Source organism: Panthera leo, chromosome B3 (genome assembly GCF_018350215.1).
Source record: "Panthera leo isolate Ple1 chromosome B3, P.leo_Ple1_pat1.1, whole genome shotgun sequence".
Taxonomy (NCBI): domain Eukaryota; kingdom Metazoa; phylum Chordata; class Mammalia; order Carnivora; family Felidae; genus Panthera; species Panthera leo.
The window spans coordinates 1,930,423-1,947,665 of NC_056684.1; the positions used below are offsets into that span (position 1 = coordinate 1,930,423).

General features: G+C 62.2%; 1 protein-coding gene across 1 annotated transcript in view; it reads left to right on the top strand.

The window, feature by feature from the left end:
* Positions 1 to 10,667: 10,667 nt before the first annotated feature.
* The window catches only part of LOC122221398 (cell migration inducing hyaluronidase 1), a 50,363-nt gene continuing 43,787 nt past the window's right edge, over positions 10,668 to 17,243 (top strand). Inside the window, exons 1-5 of the mRNA XM_042940683.1 lie at positions 10,668 to 10,749; positions 10,832 to 10,978; positions 11,472 to 11,610; positions 12,270 to 12,506; positions 14,928 to 15,107. Of these exons, the coding sequence (XP_042796617.1) occupies positions 10,668 to 10,749; positions 10,832 to 10,978; positions 11,472 to 11,610; positions 12,270 to 12,506; positions 14,928 to 15,107 (785 nt within the window). The remainder of the gene's footprint in view (positions 10,750 to 10,831; positions 10,979 to 11,471; positions 11,611 to 12,269; positions 12,507 to 14,927; positions 15,108 to 17,243) is intronic.

The following is a 17,243-nucleotide window of genomic DNA, read 5'->3' on the forward strand; positions in this document are numbered from 1 at the left end:
CCAGTGGCGGACCATCGTGGCTCAGTCACCGTGGGGTGCGTCACTCCACCCCCTCCGGTGGCTTCCCCGACCTCACAGCCGTGGGGCTGAGGCTTAGACCCTTAAGTGAACGGCCAAGCCCGGCTCTTAAGCAGCCGACCTGAGACCCGAATTTGGATACGTCTGGTGACACAGGCCGAACGGTTAGCGCTCAGCCAACACACTGTCAAACACTCACGAGGTTCACGGGGGTCAGACGTGAGCGCACATGAGCCCCGCTGGGAGGGCTCACACACAGATGGCTGGGCCACCCGGAGCTTCTGATTCAGGGTGGGCGGCGGGTGGGGGCGGGGAGGGCGAGGCTGCCGCGATCCCCAGATGGGGGGGCCGACGCTCCTGGTCGGGGGACCCGGCTCACTCAGATGGTCTGCGAATCCTGGGGCTCTGAACCGGGGCTGACCGACGGGGTTCGGCGGTGACGGGAGGGTTCCGCTCTGCGCTCCCACTGGCAGCCAGGGGCTTCCGGGCACTTCACGTGTGCCTGGGAGGGCGGAGGATGTGCGGGTTTCGTTTTGCCTGGTTTTCTAAATTATTTTTCTTACTAAAAAAAATTTTTTTAAGTTTATTTTGAGAGAGAGGCAGTGTGAGCCGCGGGGGGGGGGGGGGGGTGGCGCAGAGAGAGGGAGGGAGAGAGAGAGAGAATCCCAAGCAGACTCTGCGCGGTCAGCACAGAGCCCGACGCGGGGCTCGAACTCATGAACCACGAGATCGTGACCTGAGCCGAAACCGAGAGTCGGATGCCTGACCGACTGGGCCACCCAGGCGGCCCTACCTGATTTTAAATTCAGGTTTCCATAGCCACATGTGCCTAGCGGCCGGGAGTCGGGCAGAGGAGCTGGAAACGAAGAGGAGAGGTAGATCTATCCTTGTAGCTAATGGTTCACTCCAGGGGTTAAGCTGCCGCAAGTCGTTAGGAGCCACTTCTTCGTTAGGAAACGTCGTGTCTGCGTCTGGTTTGCTGCGAGGGCCGTGCTCCTGGTTCCGATTTCGGTGCCTGTCGCACATGTGATGGGACCGGGGATCACGGGCGCTGCTTCGGCGGCGTGATGAGGGACTTGGGTTCGGTGGCACGGCAGGACCCCGAGCGCTCGGGGCTGGGGGAGCCTTGGTGCGAATCTCTCTGATCCGTGGAACCCCCCCCCCATCTCTCCTGCTTGGCTCCCCAGAGGGGATTTCCCGCATCAAAGGAGGTGTTTTGTCTGGGGAAGATCATTTAAGAGTCTGTGGGCGTGTCAAGGGCGTCGGAAAAGGCACGTGTCTACTCCCCAAACTGTGACATAAAGTGATGCCGGGTTGGAACAGGGGCAGGACCGGATGGGCCCCCCTCCCTTCTGTGTCCCTCCCCACCCCCACCCTGCCCGGCCAAGGAAGGGACAGGCAGGCGTCCCATGAGTTAGAGTCGGGCAGAAATTCCCCTCTCAGATGCTGGTTCAGATTTCCATTCGCTTCTCCTGAGCAACGCGGGCAACCGTCTCTGGCTCGACGGGCCTCGGTTTGCCCATCTGTGAATGAGGAGATCCTGGTGGCTCAGGGCGCGGCCCAGCTCGGCGGTCCAGGCTCCCCCGGGAGCCGCTTGGAAGCGCAGACTCACGCCCCACCCCAGACCTGCCGGGTCAGAACCCGTGTTTTAACAAGTCCCCCGTGACTCACGCGCGCACGCACGGGCCGGCCGGAGCGGGTCTCGTGCCGTGTCTGCTCCTACGTGGTGCGAGCCCGACGCGACGTGGCCGGTCGGAAGGACGCGGGAGCCCGGTTTCCGGAGAGGAGGCCGGGCTTTGTGAGGTCGCGGGTCTCCTTGGAATGTTTTCGGTCTTTGCGGCGGTGAGAACCGTCTGGGCGGGTGTGCTTCCTGGGGGAGGGGCTGGTCCTCGAAGCAGCCCCGGGAGACGCTGGTGGGCAGGAGCGAGGGGTCTTGTGAGCGCCTCTCTCTGAGGAGGCCAGGCGGGGCTCCCTGTCCCCGGGGTCCTTCGCACAGCATTCGAGAAAGGGCCCGGGCTGCCGGGGCGGGGGCAGGGGCGGGGGCTCCTCCCGTGTTCCCCTGTGGTCCGGAAGGTGCGTGGGCTGCCCTGTCCCCTGCCCCTTCCTTCTCCCTTGGGGGCGGGGGGCGTTGGGCGCCGTGATTTCCGGATCGCTGACGCATAGCGAGAGGCAGAGAGGTGGCTTGAATCCGACCTTTGCTGCTCGTGGGAGGCCCGGCTGGGGGACAGGGGTGCGGTCCTGCGTTACAGGGCATGTCCTTGGGGCCAGACCTGCCAGGTTCAGACCTGACTGTGTCACCGCCTGCTGCCTCTGTAGCCCTCAGAGGACCCCCCCCACCCCGCCCTGCTCCAATGAGTCGGGGTCTGCCTTTGAGTCAGCTCCCCGGGGGGGTTCATGTGTGCACGGAGTTTGAGAAGCGCTGACTTTCCCTCCGGCTTCTACGTTCTCGCAGTTTGAGACGAGACCGCAAACCGTTGAATCTTTGGGAACTAGAAACGCCCTTTCTGGAGGAGGGAGCAGGCTTTGGGCTTTGCTACCTGCTGGCTGCGTGCCTCGGGCAAGTTGCGTGCTCTGTACCTCAGTTTCCCCATCCGTGTCGAGGGCTGACCGTGGCCCCCAGCTACAGAAGAGCAGATGGGTCGACGTGTGGCCGGGGCCTAAAGCGGTGCCCGGAGCCTCGCAAAAGCTACGCTGGCGTTTGCCGGGACTCTTGGTGTCATCGCTGCGGACGGGAGGCCGAAGGCCTGGGAAGATGAGCTCGCTCGGGGACACGGCGTCGTTTGCTGGGGCCACAGACGGGGCGGCTTCACTGTTCACGGTTCCGGGGGCTGTAGGTCAGCACGGTTGCTGTCCTCCGAGGCCGCTCTCTTTAGTGTGTCGACAGCCGTCTTCCTCCCGTGTCCGCACCTGCTCTCCCCTCCTTCCGTGTCTGTGATCCTAACACCCTCTTCTTACACGGACACCAGTCATGCCGACTCAGGACCCACCCTGGGGACCTCATTGTACCTTAATCCCCTCTTGAAAGGCTCCCTCTCCAAATGCGGTCGCGTTCCGAGGTCCGGAGGGGTAAGACGTCACCACAGGACTCTCGGGGGGGCACAGCTCAGCCCAGCTGAGACTCGTGAACACTGTGGGGCGTAAAAGAGGAAGTCAAAGCACCCACGAGAATCCAGGGGGTGGGGCTGGTTCCAGAGAACCCCCGCCCCGCCTCAGCAGGGACTAGAGTGGCCTGTCTACACGCGTGTCACTGTAAGGGAAGTGTCCAGACCCACGGGGCCCACGTCACCTATTTGCCCTGAACTCTGCGAAGCGAGGCCAAGAGGGAGCGCCGTGTTCTTCTGGACTCCGGGGCCGTCTCCTTACCTCCCTTTGTGCGGAAGACCCCGGCGCTCACGGTGGTAAGCCGCCACCTTTAGAGCCAGCCTGTCCCGCTGACCCTCACGGAAATAACTCCTGCTCGTGGGTAGCAGGAGCCTGTTCGACAATCGGGAAGAGTAAGGCACAGAGAGGTTGAGTGGCTTGTCTGGGGCCACACAGCCGGTGGCAGGTTCTCAGACCCTTCTCCCTGGTTCTAGCACCTGTGCAACCGCGTGTCCTGATGCCCGGGGCTCGCACAACCGGGGAGGGGGGCGGGGCTGGCCGCGGGTCAGGCAGGCACAGGGCTAAGAGCTCGGGCCTGGCAGCGTCTCGATCCCACAGTGACCTTGGCATTTGGGATGCGTCATTTCAGGTTTTACAGACAAAAATTCAAAATTCAAAAAAAAAGGGAGCCCCAGGCGGTCAGATGCTTCCCCCGAGGTCAGCTGCGTGGCCGGGACCGAGGACTCCGGACCACGCTGTCCTGCTGGTTGCTGGGCCGAGCCTTGTCTGGGTTCGTGTGGGTTTGACAGGGGGAGACGGCTGAGCCTGGCAGGTCCCATCTCACCCCTGCCGCAGAGCTTCAAGTGACCCTCTCCCCCTCCTCCGGGCCCGCATCCGGTACTCTTGGAGAATTCCGGCCTGCGCGGCCCCACGGGGCGGTGGGTCTCTCGGCCCGTGGGGCCAGGCTGTTCTGGGGAGGGCTGAGCAACTGTCCGGGGGCTTCTCTGGACACTCGAACAACACTCTGCCCCCTGTCTCTGCAGGTGACAAGCGCTGGGCCCCGGGGCCGCTGTGGCCCAGGCCTCCCGGAGGAGGAGCCAAATCGCAGGCCGCCGGTGCGTGAGGCAGCGAGGCCAGGCGGACGGAGGCCACGTCTCTCGTTCCCGGTTAGGTGCCGCTTCTTCTCGACCCCGAGAGGCCTGGGCGGCGGCACGATGGCAGAAACGCTCCTGTTCTGGAAAACGGAGTAGGATGTCGCCGGCTCGGGGCCATCGGGCAGCGGTCGGCCAGCTCTGGCCAGCGGCCTCCTGTGGAAACCCCCAGCGCCATCGGCCAACGCGCTCTCCCCGGGTCTTTGGCAGCTGGGAGCCGGGTCGAGACCGAGTCTGGCCAGCCGGAGAGGCCGAATCTCAGCTCTCGTCGCCAGAAAGCTTCTAGTGGCCCACGGAGAAAGCTGTCCCCCTTGATGAATTCCCCAGTGAGATCAGAGAAAGTCTGGGGCTTTGCTTCAACAGAATGCTTCTCGGGGTCTCTGTTCGCGGCCACTGCGGAGAGAGAAAGTGCAGAGGCCCCTTGGACCCCAGCAATGTGGGGTTCCCCTCTCCGGGCACGAAGTCTGTGCCTCCGGGGGTCAGACAGAGACACGGCACAGGTCTCCTTAATGTTGGGGAAAAGAGGTTTTGAGCACGATTCCCCCCCCCCGCCCCCACCGCCAAGTGGAATTGTTTTCACGCCCATCCAGAAAGCGATTCTGTTTTGTTTCTTTGGTCTTTGAAATGAACTATGATGCGATCAGAAGACCTCAGAGCTACAGCTGGACGCAAACTTGCACTCTGCCCACGGGAAATCTGAGGCCACCGAAGGAGATGCTTTCCTGAGGGGCCCCTGGCAGTGGGCCAGAAGGGGTACCCGCACCCAGACTGCCTCCCATACCCGTCACAACCAGCCTTGGTGCCTGTCCCCTCCCTTCACCCGGCTGATGGCCCCAAAGTCCAGGCCCCTTCAGAGGAGCCCACGACGACCTGGGCCTTCTCAGCAACAGATGGCACGCTTCCTCTGGGTTTTCTAAACCGATGAAGAGTTGGAACGGGGCTGTGGCCGTCCCCTGAGGGCCATGCAGCCCTCCCGTCCCGGGGGCCCCCTCCTTTCTAGCGCAGACACTCCTCCTCTGGGACCATGGGAAAGGCGCCATTCCCAGATGCCGAGATGCGTCCCTCCAGCAGCCGGCTGAGGCACTAGAATGAGCCCGTTGTTCTCGAAGACCAGGCCTGGGCCGGGCCGGGAGGAAATCGCGGGCATTGAATCTCAGAGTATCGGTTTCTCCTCCCCCCACCTCAGCTCCCCACACGCCTGCGAGGGACGGCCAGGCAGAGGGCAGGGGGCTCCGCCTCGGACCCTCCTGCCTGCCCGACTCCCCGAGCTCCCCCAAAGCGCTTTACCTGGAGCCCACAGGCCAGGGTCGGTCAGACTTGTCCCTGAGCGAGTTCAAGGGGAGGAGCCTGTGTTGGGTGAGCGAGATTCGGGCCCCTCCGTCAGTGAGTGCCTGGGCACAGCCTCCGTCTCGCTCAGGACAGGACCTGGGGCCCCGGGCAGGGAAGCCGGCGCTGGTCGCCCCCCAGGCCCAGTGTGAGCCCTCGGTGTGGGCCGCATGGGGCCTGAGGACAAGCAAGCATCCTCTAACAGGTGTATTCTAGTCTGCAGGGGGAATCTGGCATCTTCTTTTTAAAGTTCCTATCTTGAGGCTTTTCTAGACAGAGTCCCATATTCACCGTCCGTATGAGTAAAAAGGAAAAACATGAAGCAGCTTTAATGAAACGGAAGTTTAACAACATAGAAATTTAATTCTCTCTCCCATAAAAATAAACCCATGGCCTAGGGCTGTCGAGGCCTCCACAGGGGCAGGGCCTAGATGTTCCTCTGGATTTGCTTTGCCACCTTCCGCATGGCTGGCACTATGTAGCCGGAAGGTCCAGCCATCATATCCACCTTCCAGTTAGCAGGAAGGAAGGAGGGAGGCGGGAGGAAGGTCCTCTTATCTTCCCTCAAGGGCATTTCCTGGAATTCGCATACCGCGCTGGGGCTGTGTTGGCCATAACTCCATTCCAAGGCCACGACTAAATGTAAGAGAGTCTGGAAGAGGTAGCCTTTAGACTAGCTGGCCATACGCCCAGGTCAAAGTCAGGGGTTTGTTTACCAGGTAAGGAGGGAACCGCCAGGGGACGATTGTCTCTGTCTGCCTCACCTTCCTTCGGGCAGGTACCATACAGAGGGTTTATAACGCACAGGCATCATAGTCAGGGTTTCAATATCACCAAGACTTGCTTTAGAAGCACGGACTGATAAAAAAAGGAGTGAAGCTTAGAAATCGGCCAGCCCACACCCTCATTTTCCAGGTTAGGAATCTGAGGCCCAGAGAGGTCAATCAAAAACACTGAGATCGCACAGCACGTTCATGGCATCTGATTCCCAGCTCACATTCCGTGGTGGTGGGGGTGGGGGGTATTTTTTGTTTTCTCTGCTTCTGAACTTAAGAAAAAAAAGCTTCATTCTGGAGGAGAGGGAGCTCGAGCTCCGAGGATGAAATTCCATCCATCACCGGGTCTCTGAGCTGCAGGACACGGGCGGGACAGTGACAGGGCTCGCGTGCCCTGGTCTGCCCGGCCCCGGGTCGGGGCGGCTGAGGCCTGTGCGCTGGCTGGGGCGCTGTGCTGTGTGTGCAGGTGGCCCCGTGTGTGTGTGTGTGTGTGTGTGTGTGTGTGTGTGTGTGCGTGTGTGTGCGCGCGCGCATCTGCCGCCTCTCTGACTCCGGCCCGCCCAGCTCCCGGGTCTCATTCGCTCGCTTCAGTTTCAGGGAGCGCGCGGCCAGGATGGGAGCCACCAGCGGGCAGGACGGCACCTTCCGGGCGATGCTGACACTCAGCTGGCTCACCCTGGCCGCGTCCGCAGGTGAGTCGCCACAAAGCCGTGGGACTGCCGCGCGCCTCGGTGGGAGGCAGGCGGGGGGCGGGGTGGCTGGGCTCCGGCCCGTCCCTGCTGACCCGCCCCTTCCCAGGCGAGTCTCATCCCGGGCCCCGGTTTTGTCGTCCACACAATCAAGGGGCTGAATCGGCCCCAGGGGCTCCAAACCCAGCATCTGCGGGAGCCAAGGACGAGACGCGGAGCAGTGTGGGGGGCCGCGTGGGCACCGTGGCCGCCTGGGCCGTTCACACTCCTCGAGAGGGACCCCCGCGTCTCAGATCTGGCCAATCTGCTGTCACGCGTGAAGGCGGGAGCTCGCGGGTTGCTCAGAGAAGCCAGAAGCATAGATTTTTCCGTAAAATTCTTCGTGTCAAGCGTCGATGACTAATTCAAACTTGGCAAAGCACCTCGGGGGCCGGAGGAAGGCCACACCTCTGGGAGCCAGCTCGCCACCCCTCACCTGAGCTCTTCGTCCCCTTCTCCCTTCGCCATCCCAGGCTCGGGGAAGCTTCGGGCACCTTGCGCCGCTCTACGCAGGGTGGCTGCTCCGATCTCGATGTCACCTTGCTGTTTGGATGATTTTCTAAGAACCACCCGAAGCTCCAGGCCAGTTTGCAGGGCCGGCAGGAAGCAGCCACCGCGTGAGCCGGACTCGGGGTCGAAGGAGGCAGAAGATGGGAGACAAGGTCGAGCCCGGGGCTGGCGGTCATAACGCTAACCGTCAGCCGCCCTGGTTTTTAAAATGCTGCTGTCGCTAATAGCCGGGTGCTTTCCTACGAGAAGAATAAAGGAACTTAGGTTATGTTTTGTTTTCCTCGACCCGCGGAGGGAAGGAGGGCCTCTGTATCCATCACGAGCGACATTCCTTCCACGCGGCCCCTCGCGCAGCCTTTCAGACGTTTTCGCTCTCGACGAAACAGTTGTCAGCATTGCTGGAATATCGTTCCTCCTTCTTCCGTCGTGTTCGCCCCTCATAAACACCGAGGGGCAGCAGCTCCAGGCCAGGAAGGGGGTTCCGGTTCGCTCGTAGGAGGGCCCGCCTCGGGGCCCTGGGGCGGCCCTACGGGGTGCTGTCCTCCCGCACCCTGGGTGTCTCCTCTCCTCCTCACTCTGGGTGCGGGTCTAAACCCCCGGACAGGCGGCCGTGCCTCTGGTTGCCCCTGGTCCACGCTTCTCCTTCTCCCTGACGTCTTGCTGTTCGTGCCCCGAGCGGGTGGGCCTTGCGTTCACGTCCCTCCACCCTCTACCCTCCTTCCTGCTCCCGCGGCCCCTCCCGGGGAGGGTGCTTGCTGCGGAGACAGTCCAGCCAAGGCGCCGACCGTTTCCAGCCACTGGTGAGCTCACACAGACGAAAACCCACCGAGACGGGCCGTCCCCGGGTGCAAGCATCCAGCTGTAAGGAAAGAGCCCGTCTGGTGACCGCCGAGCTTCTGCGGTGGGGCCGGAGCCGCGGGTGCCCTGGGGCCTGCACTCCCCTGAGGGCCCGTGGGTTCAGGCTGACCACTTCCAGATCCAGACGTGACGTCTGGTGCCCCGCGTGTGTCTGGGGAGTAAAGGGGCCGTCGGGCTCGTCCTGGGAGATGCGGGTGGCGAGGCCCTGAGGCTGTGTCCCGTGCGGTCGAAGGGACTCCTCCTCAGCAAGCTCTTGGTGCCAGGCCTCCACCGCGTGGCTCGCCACGGGCCACACGTGTCCTCTGCGCGCTGCGGGGACGCCTCCTTGGAATTGGATACTCCGGGTCCGGAACTGGGTGGAGGGCGGCCCGGGGCCTCTGGCCTCTGCTGGAGGCCAGCCAGGCACGTGACCCAGTCAAAGACAAGCCCAGGCGTGAGCACTGACCCACGGGGGCTCTCGTCTGGGCCCCCGGGACCCTCGGCTGCTAAATGCTGAGGCAGAGCAGTGCCTGCTGGAGGCTCCGGAAAGTCCAGCGATGAGCAAGCGTCCTAGTGTTCAGTTTGTCACCACTGCTGGAGCCCGTGGGGGTTTCCAGCAGCCGGGAGAGGTGCTTTCCAAACAGCGTGGAATTCTGTGCTCGGCAGAGGAGATCCGGAGACTGGATTCGCGCTGACGACGGAGTGGATGGCGGGCGGAAGGGGGGTGCTGGTGGGCTGGGGCCGGGCGGGTGGGGACACGGCTCGGCCAGCCCGCATCGGGCTGCCTGGCAGAGGACAGAGGGCCGGTTACTGCCTTCAGATGCACAAAGAGGAGGAGGTGATGTGGGTTCGGGGGTCCGTATCCGGCACCCCCCTCCCAGCTCTCTGGGGACGCGTAAATGCGGGGCATACACTCTCATCCCAGAGATAACGGGAAGGAAGTAAAGCGACACTTTGAACCGACGTGCTGGGGATCCTACTGAATCCCTCCTGGGGTCACGGCCCCCCGTCGTGGACTTCGTTCCCTGCACGCGCTTTGCTCAAGAGACACAACCGTCCTCCTCGAAGCCTGAGCCGGGAGCTCCCGTCCGTCCCTTCCGACCTCCTCCTGGCACCTGCACCCCGCCCTCCTGCCTCTCCAGCCCCCACATCCCCCAACCCTCGTACGTAGCAACCTCTGGGCACGGAGGAGAGGAAGGCATCGGGGCTTTTTCTCGGACGCAAGCCCTTCTCGTTTGGTCTTCCTACCAGTTTCCTTCTGGATTTTTCCTCGCTGCGGGGAGATTCTTCCAGATGGCCAGGGGACTGCTCCCGGTGCTCCCGCTGGGGCGGGGGACACGCGCCTCCCCAGCGCCCCCCACGGGGCCCTCGTTCAGCTAAACATGCCGACCCCGAGGCCGCCACAGGCCACGCTCGGCGTCAGGTCCCTGAGGAGGGTGCAGGGTGGAAACACAGGCCGCCGTTGGCGCGGGCGCGAGGCGTGTGTTTCTCTTGCCCGGGGACGTCCTGGCTGCGTGCCACGTGGCTTTCCAGAAGCCACCCTGTGTGGTTCCCCAGGTGGCAGCTGGGGCCAGGTGTGGGAGCTGCCCTGGCTGGGGGCCTCGGGCCCGCAGAGCCGCTCTGTCTCTCTCTCTCTCTCTCTCTCTTTCTCAACTCTGCCAATAACATCTGTTCCACAGAACATACTAGTATGTAAACAACGTGTTGTTAAATATTGGCACCTTTTTTTCCAAATTGCTCTCTTTTAAAAAGGACCGTGGCGATCCGTCACGACAACTGCATAGACGTGACTTGCTGGGTCCCCGCAGGAGACGTGCCGGGCTCCAGGAGTCACCGCGCCCAGGGGGGACCCTGCAGGGAGACGACTCCGCCAGGGAGAGAGAACAAATTATGCACAGTTCTGACCCATTTAGATGCCGCTCACTGATAAGGGGTCGCTTTTGTTCGAAGCAACGTTGCTTGGTGACCCGGTTTACGATATAACACCATCCCCTCTTGGGTTTCCAGGGGAGCAGAGCTAGAAAATTAACTAAAGTCAGAGTCTCGCGCGGAAAGGGAGGGGGCTTCCTTAACTCTCAGAGCGCCGCTTTCCAGAGGGAGGACTCTCTGGGATTGCAAGAACTCTGGGCAGATCGTTACCTAGCTTCGGGTCCGGGAATGTCTTAAAGAATCATCTGCCACGCCCTCCGTTTTGTAAACGGAGAGACTGACCCCGGAGAAAGGAAGTGACCTGTGGACAGATGGGACGGACTGTAGTAAAGACGTGGGGCCGGACCCCAGGGCTCCTGCGCCTACACGGCTCGGGCCACGAGAGCCGTGAAGGTGGGGGAGGCTCCCGCGTGGCAGAGCCTTTGCTTGGTGAGGGGGGTGGGTGGAAGCAGTGACGCCCCTCTGTCCTTAGCAGTGGCGGCCGAGTGCCCCGACCAGAGCCCTGAGCTGCAGCCCTGGAGCCCTGGCCACGACCCGGGCCACCGCGTGCACATCGGCCGGGGCAGGACACTGCTGCTCACGTCTTCTGCCACGGTGAACTCCATCCACGTCTCAGAGGGAGGTAAGCCGGCCTCCCCCCAACCTCCCTCCCGGCCGCGGCCTCGGAGCCCAGCAGGCGGCCGGGGGTCCGGACGGACAGAATGACGGTCACGGGCCCCGGGTTCGGGTCAGAGCGTCTGGTGGGTCGTGACGCCATCCGCTCTGGGCGCTTAGGAGCAGCCCGTCAGCGGTCCAAGTCTTGGCGAAGGAAGCGTAGAGGGAGGCTCTCGCTGGTGCTCGGAACGTGCCGGCCGGTCACGCCGCCAGACGCTCGCCCGTTGAGCACGGCGTGCACGGCGGCGGGTGCAAGCCGGCAGGCGGTGTCCCCGCATCGCAGGGTGAGAGGAGAGAGGAGAAGCCGGTAGTGAGCGCGGGAAGGGTAGGAGTCCCGGGACAGACCCGCCTTCTTGCCCGTCTGGCCGAGGCGGGGGCTTCGCGGGTCCGCCCGCGGCTCCCCGTACGGCCTCCCCGCTAACACGCGTCTTCGTCAACCCCACCCCTGCCCGCCTCCTCAGGAAAGCTGGTCATTAAGGACCAAGACGAGGCGATCGTCCTGCGTACCCGGCACATCCTGGTTGACAACGGAGGGGAGCTGCACGCGGGGAGCGCCCTCTGCCCTTACCAGGGCAACTTCAGCATCGTTCTGTACGGCAGGTGGGCGGTCGGCTTCCGCGGGTCGAATGCTCCTCTTGGATCTGACGGGAAGGAGGCCTTCCAAAGGCGGGAGGGAGGCGGGATGGCAGGACGGGGACCATGGTCGCAGCCCGCCGGGCGGAACCACGAGCAACACAGACGTGGGCCGCTGGGGCGAGCTGGAGGCGGTGTTGTGTTTCTTGTGGGTCCACGCCGAGGGGACGCACGTCCCTGCCAGACTTCCGGCTGCCTTTCCATCACGTCGAGGCTCAGGGGGCCTCTGGGGGTGTTTATTCAACGGGTTAGGATGGACACGATAAAGCAAATTTGCACACGGTGCCGGCCTGTGGCCAACTGAGAGTTCTCAGAAGTGGTGGCCAGAAATACACAGAGGTCCGTGTGCACCGTGCAGGGCCTCTGACGTGGACCGGAGTGTAGCACAGTCAGGCCCGGAAAGAAGCAGCAGCGTACAAACTCATGATAAGGGCTTTGGCTTGGCCTTTTGGCCTCATTTCCGTCTGGCTTAGGAAGATCTGGTCGGTGACGCCCTTGCTGCCGGCCTCCCAAGTCCCCGCGTGTGACCGGTTCTCCGGCGGTCAGGGAGGGAGCGGCGAGGTCCCCTCTGGGTTCCGCGTCCCGTGGAGTGTCGGCTGACTTTGGGCAGCTGTTTTCTCTCGCAGGGCCGACGAAGGCATCCAGCCGGACCCCTACTTTGGCCTCAAGTACATCGGGGTCGGCAGAGGAGGCGTCCTTGAGCTACACGGACAGAAGAAGCTCTCCTGGACGTTTCTGAACAAGACCCTTCACCCAGGCGGCATGCAGGAGGGGGGCTACTTTTTCGAAAGGAGCTGGGGTCACCGTGGAGTCATTGTGCATATCATCGACCCCAAATCGGCGACTGTCATCCACTCCGACCGGTAAGGTCTGCCTTCACGTGAACACACAGCCCTTCGTTCCACAGACGTTCACCGAGCCTGGGCCGTAGCCAGATGCTGGTCCAGGCGCTGAGATACGGCAGGGAGCCGGCCAGCCAGAAGCCCTCACCTCCAGGAGTTTCGTCCCTCCCTCCCCGGGCATTTGCCTACAGAAGAGAATTAGCGGGAACAGGCAGACGCACACGCACGTACACACATCATTCCAGATCGCGATCGTTGGTGATTAGGGAGAAAAGACACAGTGAAGAGGCAGAAAGTGACCGGGGAAGCCCACGTGGCATCAGCCAGGGAAGGCCAGCCTCAAGGAGCAACATTTGAGTGGAGAACTGCAGGGTGAACATGAGTCGGGGAGAGAGTGTTCGAGACGGCGGCAAGTGCAAAGGGCCAGTGGTGAGGGCGTCGTGATGGAAACCCGGAAGGGCCAGCAGAGAGGCAGGGGGGTGCAGAGCAATGGCACTGGGACACAGTAATGTCCGGGTTTGGGGCAGGGGCAGGTGCGGGACCTCGCGGGGCACCGTAAGGAGTCGGGTTTTATTCTAAGTGGGACGTGAAGCCCCTGGAGGGTTTTAAGAAGGGCCTGATCTGATGAAAAGAACGTTCTGGCTGCCGAGTAGAGAATGCATGGATGGTGGAGACAGAAGGGAAGAGAGCAGAGGTGGCCGGGAGGCTTCTGCCTGGCCTGAGAGGGGCCGCCGGCCGGGACTCGGGCAGAAGCTACGGCAGTGCAAACGGAAGCACTCGAGAGATGCCTAAGAGGCAGGGAGGGCAAGTCTCCGCTCCCTCCGCCCTACCCCTTCCCCGCTCGGGTGTGAGCAGAGGCTGTCCCAGGGCACTCGGAGGGGAGGACCCCCCAGGAAGGACTCGGCTGGGGCAGGCGGGCAGACCCCGAGCCGTCCTGCTGCTGCTGGATGCGGGGGGCGCGGGCTCCGCAAGAACCAGGGCGCGAGGAGCAGGGAGCCGGGAGCAGGGGTCACGGGGACACAGGGAGCAGGGGGCCGCGGGGACACAGGGCACGTTAGGCAGGAATATGCGGCACGACCCCCCTTGCCCTGCGGTGAACACCAGTGACGTTCATTGGGCTTTGTGCAAAACGACGAGTTAACCGCGTTGACCGGCCATCTGTATCATCAACCCCCCGAGTAGGTTCTGTGATTATCCACGTCGCACAGAGGGAAACACTGAGGCCCTGTGGGCTCCGTGTGCTGCGTCACAAGGCCAGCGAGTGTCGGAGCCGGGATTCAAACCCGGATCTGCCCAGACCCTTGACCCTGGGCGACTTCCGCGGGTGCCCCGGGGCTGGGCGGTCCGTGGGAAGCCACCCTGGCAGCTGGGGTTCAGGTTCCCAAGACGGAACGGCTGCTCGGCCGAATCTCCTTTGGTTAAAGTATGTGTGTGTGTGGCTTCGAGAACCCAGCAGCCGGAGGTGTGTGAGTGAAGAGGGTCGCCAACACGACACACGCCCGCACACAGGAGCTACTAGCTGCCATCTGAGAAGGTTCCGGGAGGGAGAAGAATGTAGGTCAGCCCTTGACAGGCAGTAAGTGTGTGATCAGCAGGGGGAGGTGAGGAAGGGCGTGTGAAGACGTGCGGTGTGGTTGTGGCACTGAGGTTGGCCCGGCTCGAAGCCAGGGGGGCGGGGGGCGCAGAATGAACGGCCCCGGCCCAGACCCGCCAGCTGCATAGACACTTGCTCTCCAGTCTGAGGGCTCAGGAGCACCTAGCCAGCCGGCCCCACCCTCGTGACCACCACCATTTTTCTTTCCCCAAATCTTGGTCTTCATGCCAGTTCATTTTTTCTAGATCCGTTAAAAAAAACACCTTTTTTTATGTTTTTATTTATTTTTGAGAGAGAGAGCATGGGCCGGGGAGGGGCAGAGAGAGAGGGAGACCCAGAATCCAAAACAGGCTCCAGGCTCCGAGCTGTCAGCGCAGAGCCCGACGCGGGGCTCGATCCCACGAACCGCGAGATCATGACCTGAGCCGAAGTCAGACGCTCAACCGACTGAGCCCCCCAGGCGCCCCTAGATCCGCTTTAGAGCAGTTTCGCCTGTTAATTCCCAAGACGCATTCTCTGGGCATTTCTGTTGTCATTGCACCAAATCTTTAGAGTTCCATGGGGGTTGTTGCGAAGTTGTGTCTTTTCCCCGTAAATGCGCACCCCTGGTGGTACAGACGTTTGTTTGAAGTCATACTTCGTGGGTATTTTCTGTGCGGGACCGGGTGACCTTTGTCAAGTTCGGGAAGATTGGCGTTTGCTGGCACAGAAGCAACTTTCTTGAAAGCTCACAGCCCGCGGGGGGCTCTGGACGGCGTGTGGGTGGTTCTAACACAACCGTGAGCTCGGACATCTCTTTGCAGGGGCTGCTGTCAGGACTATTAACCCCCCACCTCCGACCTTTTTAGGTTTGACACCTACAGATCCAAGAAGGAGAGTGAACGCCTGGTCCAGTACTTGAACGCGGTGCCCGCGGGCAGGATCCTTTCGGTGGCAGTGAACGACGAGGGGTCCCGGAACCTGGATGATGCGGCCAGGAAGGCCATGACGAAGCTGGGCAGCAAACACTTCCTACATCTTGGATTCAGGTACCGCGGTCAGGGCCGTCGCCTCTGCCAGGACACCAGAGCCGCCCCGCGCCCCGCAGCTTACCTTAGCCTCTGTCCCTTCCCCATGGCACGCCACCCCCCCAGTGCCGGCCTGGGTTGTGGCGGGCAATCGCCCGTCTGCACCGGGCAAGTCTGGGCACCTAGGTTTTCTTGCAAAAGCTTCTTCCCTTCTTAAAACGCAGCGGTCTTTCCTTGCACGGGCTCGTCCATTTCATTCAGCCACTTACAAAATACGAGCTGGACGTCCGCAAAGCTCGCTGCGCCTTCCCTTTCTTTGGCCAAGGGGTCATCGCGTGCCTCGGGGACTGGCAGACATCTGTGTAGAGACCACATAAAGTGTCCCTGCCCGGCCGCGCACCCGGGGAGGAGGCCCCTGGGTTGTGCTCCAACGTGGTCTGCTTTGTCTCGGGTTATAAGCTTCATGCCTGACGTTGGGGCACACGCATTGGCCCCGAGAGGAAGCCGTTTGCCCCACAGTAGCCACACCTTTTTATCACGTTGGATCCGACCTCAGCGCGGTGGGACGTTGGGGTTGAGGTTATCCATCCTGTGGCTGCTGGAAGATGGGGGGGGGCCCTCCCTTCAGCTCTGCAGATCCGGGAGCAGGATCGGGGACAGCAGAGCACTTCCCCCCACCCCCACCCCCAGCCCCGTTTTATGGGCTGGACAGAGATTCCCGGGCAAGGCAGGGGTGGGGGCTCGGGGGATGCTCCGGGCTCCGGGGTGATTCCCTGACAGCCCAGGGGCTGTTTCTTCTAGAAGGGCCTGGACAGGAGCTCAAGTAGTCCGAGATGATGAGCACACCTTGGTTTCTCCAGGTTCCTTTGTTAGCAGAAGCCGAGGGGGCTCCCATCCCCTTGTTAATAAGCCAGAAGGCCAGTTTCTTGATTTATCACGTGAGAGCTGTCCACCAGGGGACTGGGCTCTTAGGGCCTCGGCAGAAGAAGGTAACAGCTGAGGGCCCACCATCGGGCCTCTGATTTGGCCTGAATTTGCACCTCCTGGTAGGTGTGGCTGCAGGAAGTGACTCGTTCTTTGCACGGTTCCTGCCTCCGTACAGTGGGATACGTTGGGAGCCGTCTCAAAGGACCGTTGGGAGGGATTAGATGTGACAACAAGAGTGAGATATTTGCCATCGCCTCTGGCACAGAATAAGGATTCAAATAACGTGTCTCCTGATGAACAAAGCCACCGGAAGGGGGGGATGCTTGGTCACGTTCTGTCACGGCCGATCCCCCGGGCCTGGGACACAGGCAGGCGGGATTCTGTTCTCCCGCCTCGTTTGCACAGACGCACTGTGAGGGGCAAACTCAAAACCTCTAAGAGCAGTAGAACTGGGAAGTGGCAGGGACGCGTGAGCGAGAGGCTGGGCCGAGCTGCAGGTGAGGGTGAGGACAAGCAGATTCCCCACGAGAGACTGCAGGTGCAGAGGCCGGGGGCGGGGGGAGCGCACAGGCGGCAGAAGAGGGTTAGGGCGGGAGGGGACAGAGGGGAGGCTGAGGAGGTGGGCAGGGGACGAGCTTTCGCGCTGTGCCAAGGAGTGTGGATTTCACCTAAAGGGCAACGGGGAGCCACTGAAGGATCTCAAGCAAGAGAGTGACCCAGTCAAATCCCCGGCGTGAATGAAGGCTCCCTGCCCGAAATGAAAGCTCAAAACAAAAATAAGAAAAGCTCTCGAGTGCCGTAATCTATCGGCATCTCAGGCTGTAGCAGGCATCGGGGCGGGAGGGAGACAGAAATGGGTAAGAAAACCTTCCTGCCTTACAGCACGCTTCGGGGGAGGAAATCTCTTCCTCCTCCGTCCCCCATGGGGAGCGAGACGCGTCTCCTCCTTCCCCGAAGCCAGTGCGGCTCCCGGGGCAGCCGGGGCACAGGCCCTCCGGGGTCTCCCTCGTGCTGACCTCCTGGGCAGCCTGGAAAGAACCTTTCTCCCTTGGAACCTGTGTCCCTGTTTTCCCAATGGAACCGGAGCGCTTGCTTCAGGACCTAACTGAGCCTGGCGGGTGGCATGTGGGTCCGCGGGCTTGTTTGTTTGTGATTCATACCTGGGCTCCTGCCAGAGCGGGGTTGACGACGCTCGGGGCGAGCCCAACAGCGGGCGAGCCAGGTGGCGAG